The 27,380-nt window shown below is 47.5% G+C and overlaps 1 protein-coding gene across 1 annotated transcript in view; it reads left to right on the top strand.

Annotated features, from left to right (window-relative positions):
• Positions 1 to 6,809, top strand: part of LOC132808001 (zinc finger protein 850-like) — a 40,200-nt gene extending 33,391 nt beyond the window's left edge. The window contains exon 4 of the mRNA XM_060821889.1: positions 5,262 to 6,809. Within this exon, the coding sequence (XP_060677872.1) occupies positions 5,262 to 6,377 (1,116 nt within the window). The 3' untranslated portion in view covers positions 6,378 to 6,809. The remainder of the gene's footprint in view (positions 1 to 5,261) is intronic.
• Positions 6,810 to 27,380: the final 20,571 nt, after the last annotated feature.

A 27,380-nucleotide genomic window follows, 5' to 3' on the forward strand; every position in this document is an offset into this window, starting at 1 on the left:
GCCACGCTAAATTGCCCCGTAGTGTTAGGTGACGGGGGATGGGGCTGGGTGTTTTGCTCTTCGGCGGGTCGGTGTGGACTTGTTGGGACGAAGGGCCTGTTTTCACACTGTAGGGAATCTGATCTAAAGTTCTGGAATTTATACATTGATGAACGAAAACCTGCAACCTATTTTAAAAGATGAAGGACTCAGCAGCGATCCAGGTTTGTTCCAAATATTGCGTCGGTTGCATGACGCTGTGATCTGTTGCTATTAATTCTGTGTCTTATGATCCTGCAGCACAGCTCCCCGCAGAAGGAGCAGCGCTACAGAAGCTAGTGCTTCCAAATACACCTGGGTGGGCGGGGTTTACCAGGAGGGGCGGGATTTAGCCTGGGGGCGGGTTTTAGCGGGAGGGTGTAGCTCATGGGCGGGGCGTGTCTCGTGAAAGGATCGCGCGCTAGTAGGCGGGGCGATGCGGTGCGTTGAGCCTGGAGGCGCGCGGCTTTGTGGGCGGTTGCTCGAGGGGGCAGGGGGCGTGGTTTTTTTTCGCGCGGGGACCAAGGGAAGGGGTGGGTTTTGGTGCGGGAGGGGGAAAGAAGTGTGGTTCCAAGAGGCGGGGCTTTGTCTCGAAGGGGCAGGGTTTACGATGTTTGTTCGGAAGGGGCGGGTATTACGAGGTTTGTTCGGAAGGGGCGGGTATTACGAGGTTTGTTCGGAAGGGGCGGGGTTTACGTGCAGCGTTTGGGGGCGGGGTTTACGAGTCGCATTGGCGCCAGAGGGGGCGGGGCCGAGGCCGTCCCGAAGACGGAAGTGTGTCCGCGGCCTATTGCCTCCGCTGGAGTCTCGGCTGCAGCAAGTAAGGTCAAACTTTATCAGTAATTCCTTTTACAGAGTTTGTATTTAATAACCAGTAATGGCTACTCAATATCATCATAAAGTCCCAAAATGCCATTCATTTCAATCCAGAGCAGATAAGCACTAAGAGTTAATATTCTACGGGATTCAACAGCCTCAGCACTAAAATGGTCTCACAAGGGAACGGCTGTGAATGTTATCACTTGGTGTCCTGTTCACACAGATTCACCGATGCTGAGGCAAACCTTCTTAATTGTTCTCTTTAAGTTCTCTCCTCTTTCTCAGCCTTCCTGCCTGTTTATTTTCTAGTGCAGTAAATGTGTTCAATAATTCAGCATTACATTTTAGTCTAAATGTTTAATGACAAGTTTTAAGGCTGTAGACTTTATCACCCAGATGCCCACACCCTCATTCCTCCCTTTGATTGCACCGCGATCACTGAAAGAGAAGGCTGGTCCAAACGAATGCCCTTCAAGGTGGTCCAGCCATCAACATCCTGTAGAGTGGCACCACCATCTTCGCGGCTTATCTGGTCATATTTATCATCGCCATCGACACATGTGGGTGACCCATCGGATCGCAAAAGGAGCATCATCTGGGGCAAATCTATATCTCTAAGGGACCTCATAAGCTGAGCAATTAAATACCTAACAATTCCAAGACCGAAAAACAGAAGAAAATTATTCTGACATACATAGCTAAATTGATAAGCCAATTGTACCATCAGCCTGATCTGCAGTTTCCCCAACTGGTCCCTTCAGTCATTCTGTCAAGGAATACCTGGATCTCTTCTTGTATCTTAGTAATATTGCCAGTGAGATCGGGAATGCCGTAGTGCATTTATCTTGGACAGTGGTGCAGACCTCACCCTCCCGGGCAAGTATATAGTCTAAGGCATACCGATTCTGCATAGAGTAAAGACACAGGTCTGATAATCCCAGTTTACTCTGTTCCAGAGCCTCTTTAGTCTTATTTCCTCGAATGGTCAGGCCACAAAAGAGGGAATTGCGGTGTTTTTGACTTGTCACCCCTGCCGATCCTTCCAACCTCAGGGTATTCTAGATTCCCCAGCCTATTGGGTGTCCTGTATTGTCACCCAGTCCATTGGGATCCTTCCAGTAGGAGTAAAGTTGGCTGAGACCGACCGCTGCATTCTCCTCAGATGGAGGTTCCATCGACTTGTCCACTGACCAGGACAAGGTACTGTTGTGGGAACAAGGTCTCCGATATTGATGTTATGAGGGACGTCTTTGCCATCCATGACAAGGAAATTGGTAGCTTTACCTCAGCTGAAGAAATAATAGTCCGGTTTGGTGTATATTAGGGAGAGTTTGTCAAAATAGGTTACTGAAATGTTACAGCAGGGGCTCTGGTCAGAAGTACAAGAGTAAAGGGTCGACGTTTTGCAAGAGGAGTCGCTTGAGCGCTGTAAAAAATGGGCCAAGTGACTCGAGCACCCGCACTGTATAGGAGACAATGGTCCTCAGAATGCTGTTCCCATTGGGCTCTCCCTTAGCTCTATTGTACATGGTCTTGGTGACAATATCAGATTCTGAAAAGAGAAAAGGCCTACAAATGCGTAAGGGGAGGGTTCCGTTCCAGGTCCATGTACCGGATAAGGCCTGCTGTACCCCAGCCAGTGTTACATCAGCTGTTTGTATACACAGACCGGAGCTATTGGAAAGTGATATTTCACTTCGCAGGGTCGGCAGCAGGAAGACTGATGAATAGTATGGAATCGGGGACTGGGGACTGGGCAAGTAAGTCATCTCCTGATAGAGAGGAGTAACATACTACAGCCTCTGGGGTGAAGAGCGTTCTGTGGGCCTGTATAAATAAATGGTTTGCGGATTGTGGAGTTTCCCCTATCAAGCTTCCCTTTTCTCGAGTCGGCCCGTCCTGCAAAAAGGGATGGTGTTCCCAGGCGCCATTAAAATATTTACCATAATAACGGGGTTGACCATTTTTATCCTCACTAGGCTTGCGTCTGCAGGTAAAATCAAAAAACCATGGTAACGACATGGTAACTCCCACTGATTTCTACTGTCCAGGTGGACCATCTGGTCTTTCTGATGTAAGAGTCCATTGCAATAATCAATCTTCATCACGTCCCACACGTCAAAGGCGTCTGGTCCGGTGCACTGGACCACATCTCCTCAGCATGGGTGGTGGATAATCTCTGATCATTCCTGGTCGCATCCATACTCAGTGGCTTTCCCCATCAGGGTGTTATACGTGATCAGAAAGGTGAGGAGATAGGCGATCCCCCACATGTCCCTCCTCTTAGTTCAAGTATCTGTAATAAGATTAACATTAGAACAACAGCAAAATTCAAAAACCCAACTGGACAGGGTCCACTCCTTTTGTTGGGATTCCAGTATTCTCTCCTCCTCTTCCCCACTTTTGATTGGTGCGGTCAATCAATTTGCAATGGTGCAGTTGGACCCAAGCTGAGTGCCCAGCGACTTTGACCACCGTATGGGTGGGAAGTAAAACCTGGAAGGGGTCATCCCAACGAGGTTGGAGACCTTTGCCAGTCCAGGTCTTGACGAGCACCAACGAACCCGGCTCTACCCGTGAAGAGGCTGAAAGGGAGGGAACATCGCTGTAGGCCGCACGCACCTGGGAGTGAAAGGCACGCATAACACTAGTTAGAGCAAGAACATAACCAACCATTTCTTTGGTCATGTGGTGGAAGGGGACTGAGAAGGGAGCCGAATCGTTCCAAGGGGTACGGAGGGGGTGACCAGAGAGACTCTCAGCTGAAGACAGTCGTATCTTGCCCACAGACATGGATCCCATCTGGAATAAAGCCACAGGGATTAGCATAACCAGGAGAGGCCAGACTCAGCCATTAATTTGGCAAGTTTAGTCTTGACTCTGGTTAAAACATTCACCAAGGCCGGCCGCCTGAGGATAATAAGCACCATGCAGTTGCCGACAAATACAAAGCTGGGAACAGAGTTCTCCGTTAATATTACCTACAAAGTGTGGTCCATTGTCCGAGCTAATGCACGCAGGTATACTGAAGCGGGGAATTATTTCCTGAAACAAAATCTTCACCACAGTCTCAGCAGTAGTGTGAGGAAGAGGGTAGGCTTCAGTCCACTTCAAAAAGACATCAACAATAAGCAAAACATATTTATAGCAACTCAACTCATTTCTACAACTCAATGAAGTCCAGTTGAAGTGTCTCCAAGGGACCCTCCAGCAAGGGAGTTCTCATAGAGATACTTGAACTAAGAGGTGGGGGATCACCTACCCACTGACCTGTATGATCACGCACAACATCCTGATTCGGAAAGCCACTGACTGAGTATCGATGCGATCTGGAACGATCTGAGATTATCCTGATGTCATCTGGTGCACCAGACCTGACGCTTTCAACGTGGCGTCGCTTGAGCGATGGCGTGAGCTGCCAGAGGAAGTGGTGGGTGCTGGTACGATGATATGTCAAAGGGTCCTGGACGGGCATCTGAATATGAAGGGTTCAGATGGGTGAGGGCCAAGTGATGGCAAATGCGACTGGAGTCATCGAGATGTACAGCACGGAAACAAACCCTTCAGTCCAACTCGTCCTTGCTGACAAGATAGCCAACCCAATTTAGTCCCAGCTGCCAGCACCCGGCCCATATAGGGGCCAAGTGATGGCAAACAATACTAGATTAATTTCGGATATCTGGGCAGGTTGGGCCAAAGGGTCTGTTTCTGTGCTGTGTGATTCTAATTGTCTTCAGTGAAAGCAGAAGTGTGGTTGTGAAGATTGGACTTTCAGGGCATGTTTTGCCCTGACTGGGAGCAGAAGAGTTTGACTGAAGTGTGTCGGTGTTAATGCCTTGATGTCTCATTTTGCTCCCACCTTCCTGGGGTCATTAACCATTTTGTGTCTGGTCCTTCCTCAAGAAGCTGCATTGCAGGTTCACCCTGAATTGGCACTTTGTTTTTGCTTCCCAAAATCAGACCTGCTCACTCTCAGTGTTGTGAAAGATATTAACTTTCAGGTGGAGGCATCCAAAATTCAGAGAGATGTCAGTCTTGATGTTTTTGCTTTTTCTGTCCCTGTAAGATCCTGAATCAGCACCTTCAGGGGAATTAGTTAGAGCGGAGTGAGAACAGAGGGGAAGGGAGAGTGGGATGGTGCTTTCAATTTTGTGGAACAACAAAAGAATATTCCACAGAAAGTAGAGTTGCTTGTTCTGAATTTCTACCCTGCACTGATAGTGATGACTTTTGTAATCTCTTTTTGCAGAGTATTTGAAAATCTGAAGACTGAAGTTTCAACATCTACAGATGAAGGGCTTATGTCCGAAACATTGACTCTCCTGCTCCTCGGATGCTGCCTGACCTGCTGTTTTGCCAGCGCCACATTTTTTGACTGACTCTCCAGCGTCTGCAGTCCTCACTTTGATGTCAATGTCTGACAGTCACTCAATCCATCGGGACCACAACAATTTATGACTGTGATTTCTGTGGGAGGGATAAACGCTTTTTGGTTCCTGTTTGAGGACGTTTTCAGCATCAGGTGGGACTGGACAAGAGACCCCACTGTTGGAGCGCACTGTGTGTGGAGCCTGAAACAGTTATACGGCCTGGGAAGGGGATTTCACGGCAGGGAGGGGCTCTACACGTGTTTGTGTGCAGCTGAAGCTGTGGCCATGGAGAAACCTGAGGAATCCCGCTCTGTGGAGAAACTGTGGAAGTGTGGGGACTGTGGGAAAGGCTTCCGTGTCCCGTCTGCCCTGGAGACTCATCGGCGCAGTCACACCGGGGAGAGGCCATTCCCCTGCACCGACTGCGGGAAGGCCTTCAGCACTTCCTCCACCCTGCTGAGCCACCAGCGTGTCCACACCGGGGAGAGGCCGTTCAGCTGCCCTGAGTGTGGGAAGGCCTTCAGGTATTCCTCCCACCTGCGGACCCACCGGCATTTCCACACGGGGGAGAGGCCGTTCAACTGCCCTGAGTGTGGGAAGGCCTTCAGACATTCCTCCACCTTGCGGACCCACCGGCTTGTCCACACCGGGGAGAGGACTTTCAGCTGCCCCGAGTGTGGGAAGGCCTTTATCTTGTTCTCCTCCCTGATGAGGCACCAGCGGGTCCACACGGGGGAGAGGCCCTTTACCTGCCCCGAGTGTGGGAAGGCCTTCAGCGATTCCTCCACCCTGCTGAGGCACCAGCAGATCCACACGGGGGAGAGACCGTACACCTGCCCTCAGTGCGGGAAGGGCTTCACCCGGGCCTCCCAAATGGGGACACACCAGCGTGTCCACACCGGGGAGAGACCGTACACCTGCCCTCAGTGCGGGAAGGGCTTCACCTGCTTCTACCACCTGCGGAGACACCAGCGGATCCACACAGGGGAGAGGCCCTTCAGCTGCCCCGAGTGTGGGAAGGCCTTCAGCACATCTTCCGCCCTGCTGACCCACCAGCAGATCCACACCGGGGAGAGACCTTACACCTGCTCTCAGTGCGGGAAGGGTTTCACCCGCCCCTCCCACCTGCGGAGCCACCAGCGAGTTCACGTGCCATCGCAGGGGGATTGAAGGAGTGACGGCCGCGTCTCATTATCGATTGGAATATCAACCCGGTTCCGGGGACTCCCGGGTTCAAATCCCGTCACGACAGATGGCAGAATTGGTATTCGGTCAGAAATATGGAGTTCAGAATTTAATGATGAGACCGTTTCAGGGAGGGGGTGGTGCGGTGGGGGAGAAAGCCCCCATCTGATTCCCTCTCTCCCTTGTTAGGGGAGGGAACCCTCATTGTGGGAAAGGATACACTCAGTCGTTCCAGCTGCATCCTTTACCCGGTCTGGCCTACACGTGACTCCAGACCCACAGCAGTCTGGTTGACTCCACACTGCCCTCCCCCCACTGGCAAAGGAGTGGGGAGAAACTTACTTGGAGACAGGGTATGGGCTGAAATTGCTGAGTGAGGCAATACTTCCTCCGGATTACGGCTGTACCAAGGATCCAGTTACAAAGGGACAACTTGGTGCTGGCCAATAGTAAAGACAGTGAGAGGGGTGGGGTGGGGTGGGGCCAGGGGAGGTGTGGTGTGTGCACTTTCACCTTGAGCTGTTCAAAAAGCAACTACTTTTTCTCTGCCTTTTTGCTGGGGGGATCTGAAGCTGTAACAAAGTTGGGTTGCAATAAAGGTTACCTGAACTTACCACCGGGCTCAGACTCTCATTGAAAGCTTTGAGCTCCAAGAGGTTTTCGTTTTAAAGCTGCTCATTTCTTTCAGCCTCCTGCACTAAGTTTAGAACATAGAACAATCCAATGCAGAACAGGCCCTTCGGCCCTCGATGTTGCGCCGACCTCTGAACTATTCTCGGCTCGTTCCCCGACACTATCCCAAAATCAACCATGCACTTATCTAAAGGTTGTTTAAATCTCCCTAATGTGGCTGAGTTGACTACCTTAGCAGGTAGGGCATTCCACGCCCTCACCACTCTCTGTGTAAAGAACTTGCCTCTGACATCTGTCTTAAAGCTGTCACCCCTCAATTTGTAGTTATGCCCTCTCGTACAAGCTAACGTTATCATCCTAGGAAAATGTCTTTCTCTGTCTACCCTATCTAATCCTCTGATCATCTTTTATGTCCCTATCAAATCCCCCCCTGAGCTACCTTCTTTCCAATGAGAAAAGACCCAAGTCTCTCAGCCTTTCCTCATACGACCTTCCCTCCAGGCCAGGCAACATCCGGTAAATCTCCACTGCTTTTCCAATGCTTCCACATCCTTTCTATGATGGGGCGACCAGAACTGTACACACTATTCCAAGTATGGCTGCACCAGTGTTTTGTATAGTTGCAGCCTGATATTGTGGCTCTGGAACTCAATTCCTCTCCCAATGAAAGCTAACACACCGTGTACCTTCTTTACAGCACTATACACCTGGGTTGCAACATTCAGGGATTTATGCACATGGACTCCAAGATCCCTCCGCACATTCACAATACCAAGAATCTTTCCATTGACCAACTACTCTGCCATCCTGTTATTCTTCCCGAAGTGCATCACCTCACATTTAGCTGCATTGAACTCCATTTGCCACCTCTCAGCCCAATTCTGCAGTTTATCCAAATCCCCCTGCAACCTGTAACATTCCTCCAAACTGTCCAGTTCTCCACCGACTTTAGTGTCGTCTGCAAATTTACTAATCCATCCACCTATGCCTTCGCCTAAGTTAGTTATAAAAATGACAAACAGCAGTGGTCCCAAAACATCTTTGTGGAACACCACTAGTAACTGGACTCCAGACTGAATATTTTCAATCAACCACCACTCGCTGCCTTCTTCCAGTTTCTAATCCAAACTGCTAAATCACCCTCAATTCCATGCCTCTGCATTTTCTCCATTAGCCGACCATGTGGAAACTTATCAAAGGCTTTACTGAATTCCAAGTATACCACGTCAACTGCCTTACCCTCATCTGCGTGCTTGGTCACCTTCTCAAAAAACTCAATGAGGTTTGTGAGACACGACCTGCCCTTGACAAAACCATGTGGACTATCTGAAATCAAATTGTTGTTTGCAAGATGATTATAAGTTTTATCTCTTATAATCCTTTCCAAAATCTTTCCTACAATAGAAGGAAGACTCACTGGTTTATAATTACCTGGGTCATCTCTGCTGCCCTTCTTGAATAAGGGCACAACATTTGGCAATCCCTCAGTCCTCAGGTATTCAACCCAAACACAATGACGACTCAAATAACAAAGCCAAAGACTCTGCTATCTCCTCCCTCGCTTCCCAAAGAATCCTCGAATAAATCCCATCCAGCCCAGGGGACTTGTCTCCTTTCACTCCTTCTCAAATTGATAACACCTGTGTGTAACTAACCTCGATCCTTTCGAGTCTAATATCTCATATGTCATTCTTTTCCTGAGTGAACACCGATGAGAAATGTTCATTTAGCACCTCTCCGATCTCTGCAGTGTCCACACTCCACTTCCCACTTCTGTCTTTGACTGGCCCTATTCCTACCCTAATCATCCTTTTATTCCTCACATACCTATAGAAAGCTTTAGGGTTCTCCTTTACTCTATTTACTAAAGACTGCTCGTGTCCTCTCTTTGCTCTTCTTAACTCTCTCTTTCAATCCTTCCTCGCTGATCTGTAATTCTCTATCGTCTCATCTGTACCATCTTGCCTCATCAATACAAAAGGAAAAAGTGAGGACTGCAGATGCTGGAGATCAGAGCTGAAAATATGTTGCTGGAAAAGCGCAGCAGGTCAGGCAGCATCCAAGGAGCAGGAGAGTCGATGTTTCAGGCATGAGCCCTTGCTGAAGAAGGGCTCAGGCCCGAAATGTCGACTCTCCTGCTCCTTGGATACTGCCTGACCTGCTGCGCTTTTCCAGCAACACATTTTCAGCTCATCAATACATAAGCCTCATGGAACAGCATCATAAGACACAGAACTTATATTAAAAGATCAGTGTCAAGCAACTGATAGAATATATTGAACAAACTTAGATAGTCTTCATCTCTTAGAATGGGTGTGGGCTTTGGTTCATTAATATGTAACAATGTTCTTGAGATGACTTAAGGTTTTATAAAAAAAGACATCTCCGCTCAGACAATGCATTAAAGGTGTGAGATTTGAGTCTGTCAGTATTCCAATCTTGAATCAGACTGGTTCTGTTTCCAAAGTTGGAATTTGTAAAATATTACATGCATTGACTGCCTGCAGATTGTGTGCTTTTTGAACAAAATTGAATGTATCTGCAAATATAATTCTGCCAATAATTTCACCCCAAAGAGTAGTATGTGTGCGTGCATGAGAGAATGAGAGTGTGTGCATGTGAGTTTGTGTGTGAGTGTGCGCAGAAGTGTATGTGTGCATGCTTGGGAAAGTGAGAGTGTGATGGAGTATGAGGCTGCGAGTGTGAGAGTGTTGAGAGGTGTGTGACTGTCTGTCTGAGAGAGAGAGAGTATGTGTGTGAGAGAGAGGCTTAATAAAAGCAAGGGGTTGTATTTTTGCTAAAACAAGAACTTGTACAGATAATGGTTGGGCCATGAGTCATGTTAGAGAACAGATAGACATGGAGGTGGGGGGAGTCGGTGTTCAGGTACATAGTTCTTTGGAGGTTGCATCACTGCTAGACAGAGTGGTTAAGGTGGCATTTTGCAACATTGCCTTCATTGTTCACACCACTGAGGAGAGGGGTTGGGACATCATGTTGAGGTTGTACAGGATGTTGGTGAGGCCACTTTCAGAGTACTGAGTACAGTTCTGATGGCCCAGTAATAGGAAGAATACTGTTAGAGAGGGTTTAATAAAGATTTACCAGGATGTTGTAAGGACTGGAGTGTTTGAGTTATAAGGAGAGGCTGGGATTTTATTCACTGGAGCACAGGAGGTTGGGGGTTGACCTCATTGAGATTGATAAAATCATGAGGAGTGGAGGTAAGGTGAATAGAAAGTGGCTCTTGCTTAACGTAGGGGAACTCAAAACTCGGGGGTCATTTTTTTTAATGTGAGGAGAGAGATTTAAAAGGAAGCGGAGGGGCAACGATTTGAAAGAGGGTGAGTTGCATGTGGAATGAACTTGCTGAGGATGTGGTCGATGCAGGTACAGTGACAACATTGAAACAGCATTTGGATGGGTACATGAATAGAAAGGTTTAGAGGGAAATGGGCCAAATGCAGGCAAGTGGGATGTGGGAATATGTGTTTAAATGGAGCGGTGAGCTTTCCCAAGTAGACAGGGCTCCTCGAAACGTGGCAGTGTCCCCCCCTGCAGCTGCAGAGCGAGACAGGAGAGTTTGTTTTTGTGAATGAGCAGTTGTAGCGCGAGGTGGCTGTTGCTTGGTGACGGTGAGGCTCCCCCGGCCCCGCCCATCCCCCCGTGCAGACGTCACGCGGGGGCGAAGGCGGTTGGGAGGAGAAGTCGCTCGAGCGAGGAAGCGGCGGGAGGGCGGCCGTTAGGAAAATGGCGCCGTGCGGCCCGGGGCAGACACCCGGCACTGGCCGCCGCCGCCGCCTTCCTGGCGCAGCTGCTGTGTCACGGCCACACCGGCCGGCTGTACAGCAGCCAGGAGCCGGTGAACATTCTGGAGGCGGATGGGGTTAAGGACCTGCTTGGGAACTGGTCGGGCGCCTGGGTGGTGGAGTTCTACTGGTCGTGGGGCGGCCCCTGTGTCAACTATGGGGCCACCTGGAAGGTACTGGGCCCGGGAGGTGAAAGGTGAGGCAGGTTGTGGGGGGGACGGAGGGGAAGGAATGTGGGGCCTGTCCTGTCATAGTCACATTTTACACTCACTTTCCATCTGCTTTTACTGGCGCTTGTGCTGTTTACCCCTCACTGTGTTTTTAATCCTTGTGCTGTTTACCCCTCACTGTGTGTTTAATCCTTGTGCTGTTTACCCCTCACTGTGTGTTTTAATCCTTGTGCTGTTTACCCCTCACTGTGTGTTTTAATCCTTGTGCTGTTTACCCCTCACTGTGTGTTTTAATCCTTGTGCTGTTTACCCCTCACTGTGTGTTTTAATCCTTGTGCTGTTTACCCCTCACTGTGTGTTTTAATCCTTGTGCTGTTTACCCCTCACTGTGTGTTTAATCCTTGTGCTGTTTGCCCTTTGCTGTTACTTGTGCAATTGCTGAGGGTAGTGTGTAAATACTAGTGAAGGATACTATGCACCAGCATGTATATGTTCCTCAGTCATTGAAGGGGCAGGACCTGTTGAGAATGGTTAGTAAAGCAGGTTGTGCACTAAGCCTTGTTAACATGGATATAGTTTGTTCATTGGAAAAATTGACTTTTTATTATTTAGAGTCATAGAGATGTACAGCACGGAAACATACCCCTTCAGTCCAACCTGTCCACGCCAACCAGATATCCTACATTAATCTAGTCCCCTTTGCCAGCACTATATCCCTCTAACCTGCAAATGTGTTGCTGGTCAAAGCACAGCAGGTTAGGCAGCATCTCAGGAATAGAGAATTCGACGTTTCGAGCATAAGCCCTTCATCAGGAATAAGAGAGAGAGAGCCAAGCCGGCTGAGATAAAAGGTAGGGAGGAGGGACTAGGGGGAGGGGCGATGGAGGTGGGATAGGTGGAAGGAGGTCAAGGTGAGGGTGATAGGCCGGAGTGGGGTGGGGGCGGAGAGGTCAGGAAGAGGATTGCAGGTTAGGAGGGCGGTGCTGAGTTGAGGGAACCGACTGAGACAAGGTGGGGGGAGGGGAAATGAGGAAGCTGGAGAAATCTGAATTCATACCTTGTGGTTGGAGGGTTCCCAGGCGGAAGATGAGGCGCTCCTCCTCCAGCCGTCGTGTAGTTGTGTTCTGCCGGTGGAGGAGTCCAAGGACCAGCATGTCCTCGGTGGAGTGGGAGGGGGAGTTAAAGTGTTGAGCCACGGGGTGATTGGGTTGGTTGGTTCGGGCGGCCTCCCTCTAAACCATTCCTATTCATATACCCATCCAGATACCTTTTAAAGGCTGTAATTATACCGGCCTCCACCACTTCCTCTGGCAGCTCATTCCATACCTGCACCACCCTCTGCATGGAAACATTGCCCTTCAGGTACCTTTTATATCTTTGTGGCCTCACCCTAAACCTATGTCCTCTAGTTGTGAAGGTCACCCCAACACGGAGGAAAAGACTTAAAAACATTGCTTTTGCATTTGTCTGGCTGCTCAATCAAATATCGAGCCACATGGGAGAAAAAAATATCGCTCTGCCCTTTTTGATCTCCAATAGACATTTGGAAACTTAAAATCTGTCAGTAACACCAGCATTGCTCCAGAGCATATTGTGCACACTCCTCAGTGTCAACAAGCAGCACACATGTTTGCCACTGTCACCAAAACATTGGGTGTGTTCCTCATTGTTGGCAGAAAAGGGGCGAAACCGACTTTTGATGGCCAAATAAGGATCACTGGAGGACCGGAAGGAGACTTGTCCTCCTGCCAATCGGAGCTCCCCTATTGGTGAATGCGGAAGTTGGGCCATGAGGATCTGAAGCTCCTGCCCCTCCTCTCTCTCAATGAAGATTGAGTTTCACTCAGACTGCAGCTTCCTTCCTCTGTCCAACATCTGTGTGTACAGCATTCTGTTTTCTCACCCCCTTTTCCATTTACGTTTCATTCTGGGGTTCAATTGTTGACTTGGAGCAACTGAAAAGAATGGGAGTGAATCCAGCGAGGGGACAGACTCTGGAAAAGTTAGTCCAAGCCTTTGTCTCAATTGGCAAAATAGACAGACAGGAGACTGGAAGAACGCAGCAAGCCAGGCAGTATCAGGAGGTGGAGAAGTTGAGGTGTCTGGTGTAACCCTTGTTCAGGATTGGGGTGTGTATAGGCAGAGCTGTGGAACAAGGGTGTGCTGGGGGCAGGGTGATGAAGTGGGGATAGGTGGAGACAGGTAGAGGGTACAATAGACAATAGGTGCAGGAGTCAGCTCTTCTGCCCTTCGAGCCAGCACCACCATTCATTATGATCATGGCTGATCATCCTCAATCAGTATCCTGTTCCTGCCTTACCCCCATAACCTGGTTGGTGAATGGGAGGAAGGAATCTAGTTAGCAGGGAAGAGTGGAAGGGGCTGGGAAGTGAGTTGGGGGATGGGATGGGAGATTATTTGAAATTGGAGAACTCAGTGTCGAGTCCTCCGGGCTGTGGACTGTTCAGACAAGATGAGGTTTTGTTCCTCCAATTTGTCAGAAGGGGAGTGGGAAGGGGCATTAAAATGGGTGGAGACTGGGAAGTCCGCTCAGCCTCTGCGGACCCGGCTGTGATGCTCGGCAAACCACTCCCCAAGTTTACGCTCGGTCTTCCTGATGTAGAGATGACCACAACTGGCAAAGCACAGTGGGTCGAGCAGTAGGACAGTCATATTTTGTGGCACAAGCTCTTCATCAGGAATGATGCGTGGATGTTCAGAGGGGCATCAGTGTCCTTCTGTGCCAGTTGTCAGACAGGTGCAGCAGGCAATGAGCAAGGCAAGTGGTGTGTTCGCAAGAGGAATTAAGTTCAGAAGTGGGAATGTCTTCCAGCAGTTAGGGGGTCATTGAATATATTCAAGGCTGAGTTCACGTGATTTTGATGTGGATGCTTGTGGGGGAAGGCAAGAAAATGGTTTTAAGACCAGTATCCAGTTTTAAGACATATCCAGAGTCAGACAGCACAGAAACAGACCCTTCAGTCCAACTAGTTAATGCTGACTATGTTCTCAAACTAATCCAGTCCCACCTGCCAGTGTTTTGGCCCATATCCCTCCAAACCTTTCCTATTCATGACGTTACTGTACCTGCATCCACCACTTCCTCTCGACATTTAGTCCTCACGTGAACCACTTCTGTGTAAAAAAAATTGTGCCCTTCTTTTTAAAATCTCTTTCTCCTGTCACTGTCAAAATTTGCTCCCTAATCTTGAAACCCCAACCCTAGGGGAAGGACACCCTTCGTTCACCTCATCTCTCCCCTCATGATTTTATACACGTTGATAAGGTCACATCTCCACTTCCAATGCTCCAGTGAAAAAGTCCCAGCCCATCCATCTAGATGAAGGTAGAATCCTGTCCCTCAGGATTCCCTCCAACAATGTGCCCACCACTGATGTCAGGCACACTGGTCTATAGTTCCCTGGCTTGTCCTTACCACCCTTCTTAAACAGTGGCACCACATTAGCCAACCTCCAGTCTTCTGACACCTCATCTGACATGCACAGTATGCTCTATGGAGGTGCTGTTTTTGATGGATTTAAAGTGGCCAAATGCCACAATTTCCCCCCCACTCACTTGACATAACCGTGCAGGCTCCTCGCTATTTGATGTTCATGTTACACAGAGCCCTCATGATTATATCAATCTCAATGAGGTCACCCCTCAACCTCCTGTGCTCCAGTGAAGACAGTCTCAGCTTCTCCTTATAACTCAAACCTTCCAGTCCTGGCAACATCCTGGTAAATCTTTACTGAACCCTCTGTAATAGTATTCTTCCTGTTACAGGGCCACCAGAAGCCTTCTCAGTACTCTACAAGTGACTTCACCAACATCCTGTACAACTTCAACATGATGTCCCAACTCCTTTATTCAATGGTGTGAACAATTAAGGTAAGAGTGCTGAATGCTTAACATCAATCTACATTTGTCAATATATCATATCAGTTGCATGACACTGTGACCTTTTGCTCTTAACTCTGCGTCTTATGATCCTGCTCCACATCTACCCGATGAAGGAGCAGCGCTCCGAAAGGTAGTGCTTCCAAATAAAACTGTTGGACTATAACCCGGTGTTGTGATTTTTAAACCTTGTCCCACCTAGTCCAACAGCAGCACCTCCACCTCCTTTCTCATGAACACAGCCCATACCTCCCGGTGCTGCTAGTAAACTGCCAATGAAACGATGCAGTGCCTGCACTCCTGAAAAGTTTATACTTTCTAACGAACCCAGCTACTCATTCACTGCTCCATCTGATACACGACATTGGAAACTTAGTGCAGGAGACTGCAAGAAATGAGCAGCTTTAAAACAAAAACCGCTTGGAGCTTTCAATGAGAGCCTGAGCCCAGCAGTACGTTCTGGTTACCTTTATTGTGGCCCAACATTGTTCCAGCTTCAGATGCCCCCAGCAAAAGGGCAGAGAAAGAGTAGCTGTTTTTTAGACAGCTCAACAACAGGGGGAGCAGCAAGGGGCAGGGCAAGGCCAACAGCAGGCCCCCGCACTACGCCTGCGTTGCCCTGCACAGTTTACAAAAATCCCTTCCCCTTCAGAGACTCCCCACAGTGTGGAAGCAGGCCACTCGACCCAAAGACTACACACCGATCCTCCAAAGGGTAACCCACCACGCAATTCCCCTACCCCTATTGCTCAACATTTACCCCTGACTAATGCACCAAACCTGCACATCCCTGGGCACTATGGGTATTTTAGTACTGTCAATCCACCTGAACCTGGACAACTCGTATATACCGACCAGATATCCCAACCCAATCTAGTCCCAACTGCCAGCACGGGGCCCATATCCCCCCAGTTGCCTTTTAAATGTTGCAATTGTACCAGCCTCCACCACTTCTTCTGACAACTCATTCTATACACGTACCACCCTCTAAATGGAAAGGTTGCCCTTTAGGTCTCTTTCATATCTTTCCCCTCTCACCCTAAACCTATGACCTCTAGTTCTGGACTCTCCCATCCCAGGGAAAAGACTTTGTCTATCTATCCTATCCATGCCCCTCATGATTTTATAAACCTCTATAAGGTCACCCCTCAGCCTCTGACGCTCCAGGGACAACAGCCCCAGCCTGTTCTGTCTCTCCCTATAGCTCAAATCCCCAGTCTTGGCAACATGCTTGTAAATCTTTTTAGATTAGATTAGATTACTTACAGTGTGGAAACAGGCCCTTCGGCCCAACAAGTCCACACTGACCTGCCGACGCGTATACCACCCAGACCCATACTCCAGGTGTTTGCAAGGACTGCCACAAACACTACGTAGGACAAACAGGAAGAAAGTTAGCCACCAGGATACACGAACACCAGCTAGCCACAAAAAGACACGACCCTCTATCCCTCGTACCCCTACATACGGATGAAAAAAACCACCACTTCGACTGGGACAACATCTATCCTGGGACAGGCTAAGCAAAGACATGCCAGAGAATTCTTAGAGGCCTGGCACTCCAACCACAACGCCAGAAACACACACACACATCTAGATACCATCCATCAACCCCTAAGAAAATGAACAGGAAATGACATCACCACAAACCCTAGGAACCCTATCCAGGACAAACATATAAATCGAAAGCAGGAGACAACAGCTTCGCTTCACTTAGAAGTCGCCACTGATGATGTTCCCTAGCCAGGTAATGAAACGTCTGGATATCAAACCTACAGCTCAGCGAGCAAACCTACACCCTAAACCTCAACCTGAGCTACAAATCTTCACAAACCTTGCAGAGTAGAATGTATTTGCAAACATCATACTGCAAATACAAACTCACCCCCCCTGGATGATCTATCTCGTGTGTGCATGAGATAGAGAAACAGTCTATTTCCGTGCTGTTTGTCTCTATTTGATAACCGATGCTTTATTTCTGTTGGTGTAAATGTTGTTGTAATTCATAGCTGGATCCTAATAGGTGTAAGGGTGACAGAATTCCTCAAGTAGGGCACTGTAAGATTCCTGGGAGACCTCTATTTCTGGTTTACTTCCTCATGAACAAACATTAAGCACATGCACCTATTTATTTATGATTTTGTTTCATTTTTCTAGTTTGATTCCCTGCTATGACTACACCTTGTATTAGGATAGTTGACAGGCTGGGAGATTGTGGCTTGGGTCTTGATTGAATATTTTATCGTTCCAGAAGTTATAAAAGGTGGGGTCAAAGCTTTAGCAGAAATCCAGCAGAGCTGAGAACAGACTGACATCTTAGTCTGTGGGAACAGGGAGATCAACAGAGGATAGAGAAATCAGGACCTGAAACCAGACCAGCCTGTGATCAGTGCTTTGATTAGCAGCATCCTTCTACATCAGTCAATGCCAGTTGTCAGACAGGTGCAGCAAGGCAAGTGGTATATTAGCAGGCTGGACTGAGATGAGAAGTGGGGATGTCTTCCTGCAGTTAGGGGGTCATTGAATTTATTCAAGGCTGAGTTCATGTGAGTTTTGAACAATAAAGTGTGGATTTTTATGTTGTGTTCATGAGGGTTTTTTGTGGTTTATGTGTTGGATACAGGTACAGTAACCACATTTTTTTTTTATAGATATTTTTATTGGGAATTTAACATTTTGACAAATTTACAAAAATAAGCAGAATTTTCAAGCACAAACATTAATATAAAAATAGATCTTAAATATATAATCATCAAAATTCAACTAATCCACAATCATCCAGAGTGTATAGTTGAGTCGCTTACATCCTTCAAATAAGAGAAAATGTTCTCTAATACACTCATAACAGTATGATTAAAAGGAAGCTATTTCCAAACAATAAGAACAAACAAAAAAAAAATTAAACATGTTTGAATGGAGATCTTCCCCCTTGTTCTCAGGGGGCCTTACTACCTTTCCAACGTTCCACCATATCCTCTCCCAAACAGTGTCCCACCCTCGACCCGGGCGCTCCTTAATAGGATTTAGATATAATACCGAGCTAGAGTTAACAGTGTGCGCCGCACCCCCACCCCACCCCACCCATACCTGAGTATATCTAATAGCATCAATGCCACGTACAAACACACATAACTATAAAATTACAACTCCAACAGATTACAGTTAAGTATAATAACATAGCAAGGAAGACAACCCCGCTCCCAGAGGCAAAAGTAAAGTAGAATAAAGTAACCATTTCTCCCCACGGAGTGTGGGAGAGGCAAGCCAACATAAATTGTCTCTTACGATTTATTTAACCGAGTCTAAAAGTTTCTTGGCCTCTTCCGATGATCTAAAATTATACTCGGATCCTTCGTGGGTAAAGCATAACGTCGCTGGGTAGCGTAAGGTGTATTGAATATCTAAGTCCCTTAAACATTTCTTCACCTCATCAAACGCCTTCCTTCTTCATGCCAAAGCCGGGGAGAAGTCCTGAAATAACATAATCTTGGATCCTTCATGAATCATAGCTTTAGGATCCTTTCCAAGCTTTCTGGAGGCATCCAGGAGTATCTGCCTCTCCCTATAACTCTGCAGCCGGAACAGGACCGGGCGTGGGCGCTGGTTTGGGCCAGATCCGCGTACTGCGACCCGGTAGGCCCACTCCACCCTTACCCGGTCAGTTTCAGCCCCCAGGTTTAAAATCTGCGGCAGCCATCGCTCCAGAAATACTACTAACTGTTCTTTCCCTTCTTGCTCTTGAAGGCCCAGCAGCCGAATATTCTTTCTCCGATTTCTGTTGTCAATATCATCGATGTAAATTTCAAAGGCCCTGACTCTCTGCTCCAGAGCTCTCACCTGTTCTGCAGCTGTTTGAGCTGCAGCCTCGGAGGTCGTGGCCTTTAGTTCCACCCCCTCCACTCGGCCCTGCAGCTCTTCCATGGTTTGATTCTGTTTCTGCAGCTTTTCTTCGAATGCATTCCATCTCTGTCTGGATTCTGCGATGAAATTGACGAGTGTCGATTCCAGTCTAGCAATCATCTCTATAAGGCCTGTTTTTACATCAGCTGCAGCCAGAGGAGAGGAGGGTGGGGGAGGGGTCTTTGTTTTCTGAGAGCTGCGGGGTCCCTTTGATTTACTCATTATCCACTCAGTATTAGACTATTTAAATATAATATTCAGCAGCTAATTAAGATTAAAGAAATTTTTTGGGTGGTTTGGCAAGTGTGGTGGGGACAGGAAACCCACTTTACCCAGGTTTTGGGAAGGGCTCTGTAGACTCAGACTTGCTGAGTCGCCGCCATCTTGGATCTCCCACAGTAACCACATTTAAAGTGGAAGGCAAGAAAATGGTTTTAAGACCACGACAGAACAGTTACAGTCAGACAGCACAGAAACGGACCCTTCAGTCCAACTATGCCACGCTGACTATGTTCTCAAACTAAACTAGTGCCACTTGCCAGTGTTTGGCCCATATACCTCCACACCTTCCCTATTCATGTACTTATCCACATGTCTTTTAAACGTTGCATCTGAACATGCATCCACCACTTCCTCTTTACATTCACTCAATACATGAAACACACTGTTTATAAACAAACTTTTCCCGATGTCCCAGCTGCATCCTTTACCCGGTCTGGCCTACACGTGACTCCAGACCCACAGTAGTCTGGTTGACTCTACGCTGCTCTTCCCTAAAAAAGAACTGAGTGAATCAGATGGGGGTTTTCTTCCACCCCCACCCCACCGACAATGGTTTCACCGTTAGATTCTGAACTCCAGATTTCTGACCAAATTCCAATTCCACCATCTGTCGCGGTGGGAATCGAACTCGGGAGCCACTAGAACTGGGTTGTTAGTCCAGTTGATTAAGGCACTCGGCCGTCTTTCTTTCAATCCCCCTGCAATGCCACGTGATCCCGCTGGGAGGTCAGCAAGGAGGCGACCTGGGTAAAGGCCTTCCCGCCTTAAGGGCCTCTTCTCCCATGTGGATCCACTGGTGGGTCTGGAGGTTGGAGGAATCGCTGAAGTCCTTCCCGCAGTCAGGGCAGGGGAACGGCCTCTCCCCAGTGTGACTGCGCCAATGAGTCTCCAGGGCAGACGGGAAACAAGCCTTTCCCACAGTCGCCACACTTCCATGGTTTCTCCACAGGGCGGGATTCCTCGGGTTTCTCCATGGCCGAAGCTTCAGCCCCACACAAACGCATGTGGAGCTTCTCTCCACCGTGAATTCCTCTTTCCAAACCGTAGAGCTGTTACACGCTCCTCACTCAGTGCACTGCAACGGTAGGGTCTCTCATCCAGTCCCACGGATGCTGAAAACGTACCCAAACAGGAACCAAAAAGCTTTGCTCCTTCTCACAGAATCATAGTTGAAAACTGTTGCGGTCCCGATGGATTGACTGACTGTCAGACATGGACGTCAAAGTAAGGACTGCAGACGCTGGAGAGTCAGAGTCAGTAAGTGCAGTGCTGGAAAAGCACAGCAGGTCAGGCAGCATCCGAGGAGCAGGAGAGTCAACGTTTTGGGCATTAGGCCTTCATCTGTTGATTTTGAAACTTCCATCTTCAGATCCTGAAATGTAAAAAGAGATTACAAAAGTCAACACTGTCAGTGCAGGGTAGGAATTCTGAACAAGGAATTCTGCGGAATATTTTCTTTTGTTATTCCTCAAAATTGAAAGCACCATCCCACTCTCTCTCCCCCTCTGTTCTCACTCTGATCTAACTCATTCCCCTGAAGGTGCTGATTCAGGATCTTCCGGGGCAGAAAAGCAAAAACGTCAAGACTGACATCTCTCTGAATTTTGGATAACTCCACCTGGAAGTTAATATCTTTCACAACATTGGGATACTGCTGAGAGGTGAGGAGGTCTGAATTTGGGAAGCCAAAAAAAAAAAAATGAGTTTGTGCCAATCCCTTCCCTTCAGAGAATCCCCAGAGTGTAAAAGCAGGCCACTCAGCCCCACAAATCCACACCGACCCTCTGAAAGGTAACAGACCTACACCTATTCCCCTACCCCTACTGCTCTACATTTACCTAACTTGCACATCTCTGGGCACGGTCAATCCATCCTCACCTGGACAAAGTTAAAATTCACACCACCAGGTGAGTGTTCAACAGGTTTATTTAGAAGCACTCGCTTTCACAGCGTTGATCCTTCAGGTAGTTGTGGAGAATAAGATCATAAGACACAACTTATAGAAAAACATTATAGTGTCCTGCCACCGAAATGATATATTGAACAAACTTGGATTGTCAAGTCTTTCATCTTTTAGACTGGGTTGCAGCTATCATTCACATGTAAATCCCAGACCTTCCTGCAAGGCACCTTATCAAGATAACTCGAGGTTTTATAGCAAAATGTGAAATCTCAGTTCGGACAACGCATTAAAGGTGTGAGGTCAGAGTCTGTCTGTGTCCCAGTCTTGAGTCAGACTGGTTCTATTTCCAAAGTGGAATTTACAAACTATTATATGGATTGACTGCTTACAGATTTGTGTATTTTTTTAGCAAAATAGAACATAACTGCAAATATCATTCTGCAAATACAAATTTACCCCCATGGACTTGTTATGTGCGTCTGTGCATGAGAGACAGAAAAAGTCAATGTCCGTGCTGTATAGCTCGATGCCAATTTGATAGCAGATGCTTTAGTCCTGTTGACGTAAATATTGTTGTAAATCAGAGCTGCATACGAACAGTTCGATGTAAGACAGAAAGAATTCCTCAAATAGGACACCATACAAATCCTTGGGAGAGCCCTATTTCTGGGGGGGGGGGGGGGGGGGGGTCAAAACTTCAACAGAAATCCAGCAGAGCTGAGAACAGACCGACATCCACATTCCTTTTAAATGTTGTAATTGTGCCAGTCTCCACCACTTCCTCTGGCAGTTCGTGCCATACATGCACCACCCTCTGTGTGAAAAGGTTGCCCCTCAGACCCCAGTTAAATCATTCTGCTCTCACCTCAAACATATGCCTTCTCGTTTTCTTGGACTCCCCTACCCTGGGGAAAAGACCTTAGGTTTCCCCCCACTACCCATGCCCATTACAAAGGTCTATAAGTTTACCCCTCAGCCTCTGATGCTCCATGGAAAATGTCCCTGGCCTATTCAGCCTCTCCCTATAGCCCAAATCTTTTCTGACCCCTTTCAAAGTTTCATAACATCTTTCCGACAGCAGGGATACCAGAACTGAACGCAGTATTCCAAAATTGGCTTCACCAACATCCTGGACAGCCACAACATGACCTCCCAACTCATCTACTCGATGCTCTGACCAATAAAGGCCATCCTACCAAATGCCTCATTCACTATCCTGTCTACCTGAGACTCCACTTTCAAGGAACTATGGACCCTGCCCTCCAAGGTCTCTTTGTTCTGCAACATTCCCCTTAACTGTGTCACTCCTGCCTGGATTGCTTGACCAAAATGCAACAACTCTCATTTCTCAAAATTTAATTCCATCTACCACACTTTGGCCCATCCAATCAATTCTAATTTATAGCGATCTCACTTTTCTCTCTCATTCTCTAGAAGCTGAAAATCTCCATCCTCACACTCTCCCTCCATTCTCAGTTTACTGACCCTAATCCCTGCTGTACCTCATCCTGAAGGGTCTGGTTCATGCTGATTCATAGGCCCACACTCGGGAGGGGGTGGGTCTAAATGAAACATACATAATCCTGAACAGCCCAGACAGAGTGGACGTTGCGAAGATGTTTCCATTGGTCGGACAGACTCAGACCAGAGGCACCGCCTTAGAGTAAAGGGAAGTCCTTTTAGAAAGGAGAAACTTCTTCAGCCAGAGAGCGGTGAATCTGTGGAATCTATTTCCATAGAAGGCTGTGGAGGCCAGGTCACTGGGGACATTTAAAACTGAGACAGATAGGTTCTTGAGTATCAAGGGGATCGAGGGTTACGGGGAGAATGGGGTTGAGAAACCTAGCAGCCACGATTGAATGGGGTGATTAGACCTGATGGACTGAATGGCCTAATTTCTGTTCCTCTGACTTAGGGCCTCTTGCTGCCCTGGACACAGAGTGAGAGAGTTGGGAGCAAGACTACGCCATTCGGTCTTTCGAGTCGGCACCAGCATTGAACAATTCATAACTGGATAGGAATATACCTACAGCTAGGTGGATAGGGCTGGGACTTTTTTCACTGGAACACATGAGGTTGAGAGGTGACCTTAAAAGAGGTTCATAAAATCCTGAGGAGGGGAGATGAGGTGAACCGCAGGTGTCCTTTCCCTAGGATGGGGGTTTCAAGATTAGCGAGCAAATGAGGAAGGGGAGTGGAGAAAGATTTTCAAAAGACTGGAGTAGCGCCTTTTTTTTTTAGAGTAGTTTGTGTGTGGAATCAATGTCCAGACACGGTGGTGGATGTAGGTACAGTAACAAGGTTTAAAAGACATTTGGATAAGGACATGAATAGGAAAGGGTCAGAGGGATATGGGCCAAATACACACAGGTGGGACTAGTTTAGTTTGTGAACACAGTCAGCACGGTTTAGTTGGACTGAAGGGTCTGTTTCTGTGTTGTCTGACTCTGGAACTGTTCTAAACTGGGCTTAAAACCATTTTCTTGCCTTCCTCCATAAACATCCACTTCTTTCTTGTTCAAAAATCAGATTAACTCAGCCTTGTATTTATTCAAATGACCCCCTAACTGCAGGATGACATCCCCATTTCTGAACTCAATTCCTCTTGCTAACACACCACTTGCCTTGCTCATTGCCTGCTGCTCCTGTCTGACAACTGGCACAGAAGGACGCTGATGCCCCTCGGAACATCCACGCATCATTCCTGATGAAGGGCTTGTGCCCCAAACTTTGACTGTCCTACTGCTCGGATACACCTTGAATGAATCTACCGTCCCTACCTCTGCTGGCAATGCGTTCCAGGCACCTATCACCCTCTGAGTAATGTACTTTCTGTGTGCATCTCCAACATGATGTCCCAACTCCTGTACTCAGCATGTGAACAATGAAGGCAAGTGTGCTGAACACCTTCTTCACCCCTGTCTACCAGTGATGTAACTTCCAAGAACAATGAACCTGAACACCTCCAGGTCTCTGTTCTACAACATGACCCAGGGCCCTACCATTACCTGTTCAAGTCTTGCCCTCCTTTGTTTTAGCAAAATGCAACCCCTCACTTCTCTCCATACCTCTCTCATACACACACGCGCTCTCTCAGACATACACATACACCACCCCCTCAACACACACACCCTCTCGCACGTTCATCCTCCATCACAATCACACTTTATCAAGCAGGCACACATGTAAATACACACTCACAGCGCACAGTCTTAAACACAAACTCTCACACACACACTTCCCTGATGAAGGGCGCTTCCCCGAAACGTCAGTTTTCCTGCTCCTTGGATGCTGCCTGACTTGCTGCAGCACCACACTCTCGATCCTAAACTTATTACCCTCTAGTTCTGGACTGCCCCATCCAAAGGAAAATACCACGTCTATTTACCTATCCATGCCCCTCATGATGATATAAAAGTGTACAAGGTCCTCAGACTCTGGCAAGCTACAGAAAACAGTCCCAACCTGAACTTCTGTCTCTCCTCACCCGGGTAACCAAGACACATACCTGAGGTCGCAAAGTCTGCTCCCTCTCTGGATTCACTCCAGTTGCTACAAGTGAGCCTGCTCCGTGATTCATTAAGATCATGGCTGATCTATCCATCGTTTCATCTTCTCCTCCCTGCACTGTCACAAGAAACAGCACAAGGTTTAATAAAAACAGTGAGGGGTAAACAGCACAAGGATTAAAAAAAGTGAGGGGTAAACAGCACAAGCGCCAGTAAAAGTAGATGGAAAGTGAGTGTAAAATGTCACTATGACAGGACAGGCCCCACATTCCTTCCCCCCTCCCCCCAACCTGCCTCACCTTTCACGTCCCGGGCCCAGTACCTTCCAGGTGGCCCCATAGTTGACACAGGGGCCGCCCCACGACCAGTAGAACTCCACCACCCAGGCGCCCGACGAGTTTAGATTAGAGTGTAGGTCATAGGGAGAATTGGCCGTGCTAAGTTACCCATAGTGACCAGGGATGTACAGGCTAGGGTGGATTGGCCATGGGAACTACAGAGTAAGGGGTTGGGTATGGGTGGGATACTGTTCAGAGGGCCAGAATGAAATAGATGGGTTGAATGGCCTGCTCCCACATTGTCGGAATTCGAGACCCTCCCCACCAAGAGGCATTTTATCTGCATCTATCCTGTCAAGCTCCTTTCAGAATTCTACCGGTTTCAATAGAGGTATGCAGCCCAGAAACAGACACTTCGGTCCAATTCGTCCATGCCCACCAGGATTCCAAACTAAACCAGTCCCACTTGCCTGCATTTGGCCCATTTCCCTCTAAACCTTTCTATTCATGTACCCATCCAAATGCTGTTTCAATGTTGTCACTGTACCTGCATCGACCACATCCTCAGCAAGTTCATTCCACATGTAAATCACCCTGTTTCAAATCGTTGCCCCTCCGTTTCCTTTTAAATCTCTCTCCTCATATTTAAAAAAAGTCCTCTAGTTTTGAGTTCCCCTACGCTAAGCAAGAGCCATTTTCTATTCACCTTCCCTCCACTCCTCATGATTTTATCAATCTCAATGAGGTCAACCCCCAACCTCCTGTGCTCCAGTGAATAAAGTCCCAGCCTCTCCTTATAACTCAAACCCTCCAGAACTTACAACATCCTGGTAAATCTTTATTAAACCCTCCCTAATAGTATTCTTCCTATTACAGGCTCACCAGAACTGTACTCAGTACTCTGAAAGTGGCCTCACCAACATCCTGTACAACCTCAACATGATGTCCCAACCCCTATACTCAGTGGTGTGAACAATGAAGGCAATGTTGCAAAATGCCGTCTGAAAACCACCCTGTCTACCAGTGATGCAACCTCCAAAGAACTATGTACCTGAACACCGCCACCCCCCACCTCCATGTCTATCTGTTCTCTAACATGACTCATGGCCCAACCATTATCTGTACAAGTCCTTATTTTACCAAAAATGCAACCCCTTGCTTTTATTAAGCCTCTCTCTCACACACATACTCTATCTCTCAGACACACACACACACACACACACACACACACACACACACACACACACACACACACACACAGAGCCCTCAACACTCTGTCACAAACACAGCCTCATACTCCATCACACTCTCACTTTCCCAAGCATACACAACACACTTCTGTGCACACTCACAGACAAACTCACATGCACACACTCTCATTCTCTCATGCACACACACACACACTACTCTTTGGGGTGAAATTGTATTGGCAGAATTATATTTGCAGATACATTCAATTTTGTTCAAAAAGCACACAATCTGCAGGCAGTCAATCCATGCAATATTTTACAAATTCCGACTTTGGAAACAGAACCAGTCTGATTCAAGATTGGAATATTGACAGACTCAAATCTCACACCTTTAATGCATTGTCTGAGCGGAGATGCCTTTTTTTTAATAAAACCTTATGTCATCTCAAGAACATTGTTACATATTAATGAACCAAAGCCTGCACCCATTCTAAGAGATGAAGACTATCTAAGTTTGTTCAATATATTCTATCAGTTGCATGACACTGATCTTTTGATATAAGTTCTGTGTCTTATGATGCTGTTCCATGAGGCAAGATGGTACAGATGAGGCGATAGAGAATTACAGATCACCGAGGAAGGATTTAAAGAGAGAGTTAAGAAGAGCAAAGAGAGGACACGAACAGTCTTAGGCAAATAGAATAAAAGAGAACCCTAAAGCTTCCCATAGGCATGTGAGGAATAAAAGGTTGATTAGGGTAGGAATAGGGCCAGTCAAAGACAGAAGCAGGAAGTGGAGTGTGGACACTGTAGAGATCGGAGAGGTGCTAAATGAACATTTCTCATCGGTTTTCACTCAGGAAAAGAATGAGGTACGAGATATTAGACTCAAAAGTATCAAGGTTAGGTACACACAGGTGTTATCAATTCGAGAAGGAGTGAAAGTAGACAAGTCCCTGGGCTGGATGGGATTTATCTGAGGATTCTCTGGGAAGCTAGGGAGGAGATAGCAGAGCCCTTGGCTTTGATATTTGAGTCGTCATTGTCTACGGGTTTAGTACCTGAGGACTGGAGAATTGCAAATGTTGTGCCCTTATTCAAGAGAGGGCATAACTACAAATTGAGGGGTGATAGCTTTAAGACAGACGTCAGAGACAAGTTCTTTACACAGAGAGTGGTAAGGGTGTGGAATGCCCTACCTGCTAAGGTAGTCAACTCAGCCACATTAGGGAGATTTAAACAATCCTTAGATAAGCGCATGGATGATTTTGGGATAGTGTAGGGGGACGAGCCGAGAATAGTTCACAGGTCGGCACAACATCGAGGGCCGAAGGGCCTGTTCTGCGCTGGATTGTTCTATGTTCTAAACTTAGTGCAGGAGGCTGAAAGAAATGAGCAGCTTTAAAACAAAAAC

This window comes from Hemiscyllium ocellatum (genome assembly GCF_020745735.1).
Source record: "Hemiscyllium ocellatum isolate sHemOce1 chromosome 27 unlocalized genomic scaffold, sHemOce1.pat.X.cur. SUPER_27_unloc_3, whole genome shotgun sequence".
In the NCBI taxonomy this organism is placed as follows: Eukaryota; Metazoa; Chordata; class Chondrichthyes; order Orectolobiformes; family Hemiscylliidae; genus Hemiscyllium; species Hemiscyllium ocellatum.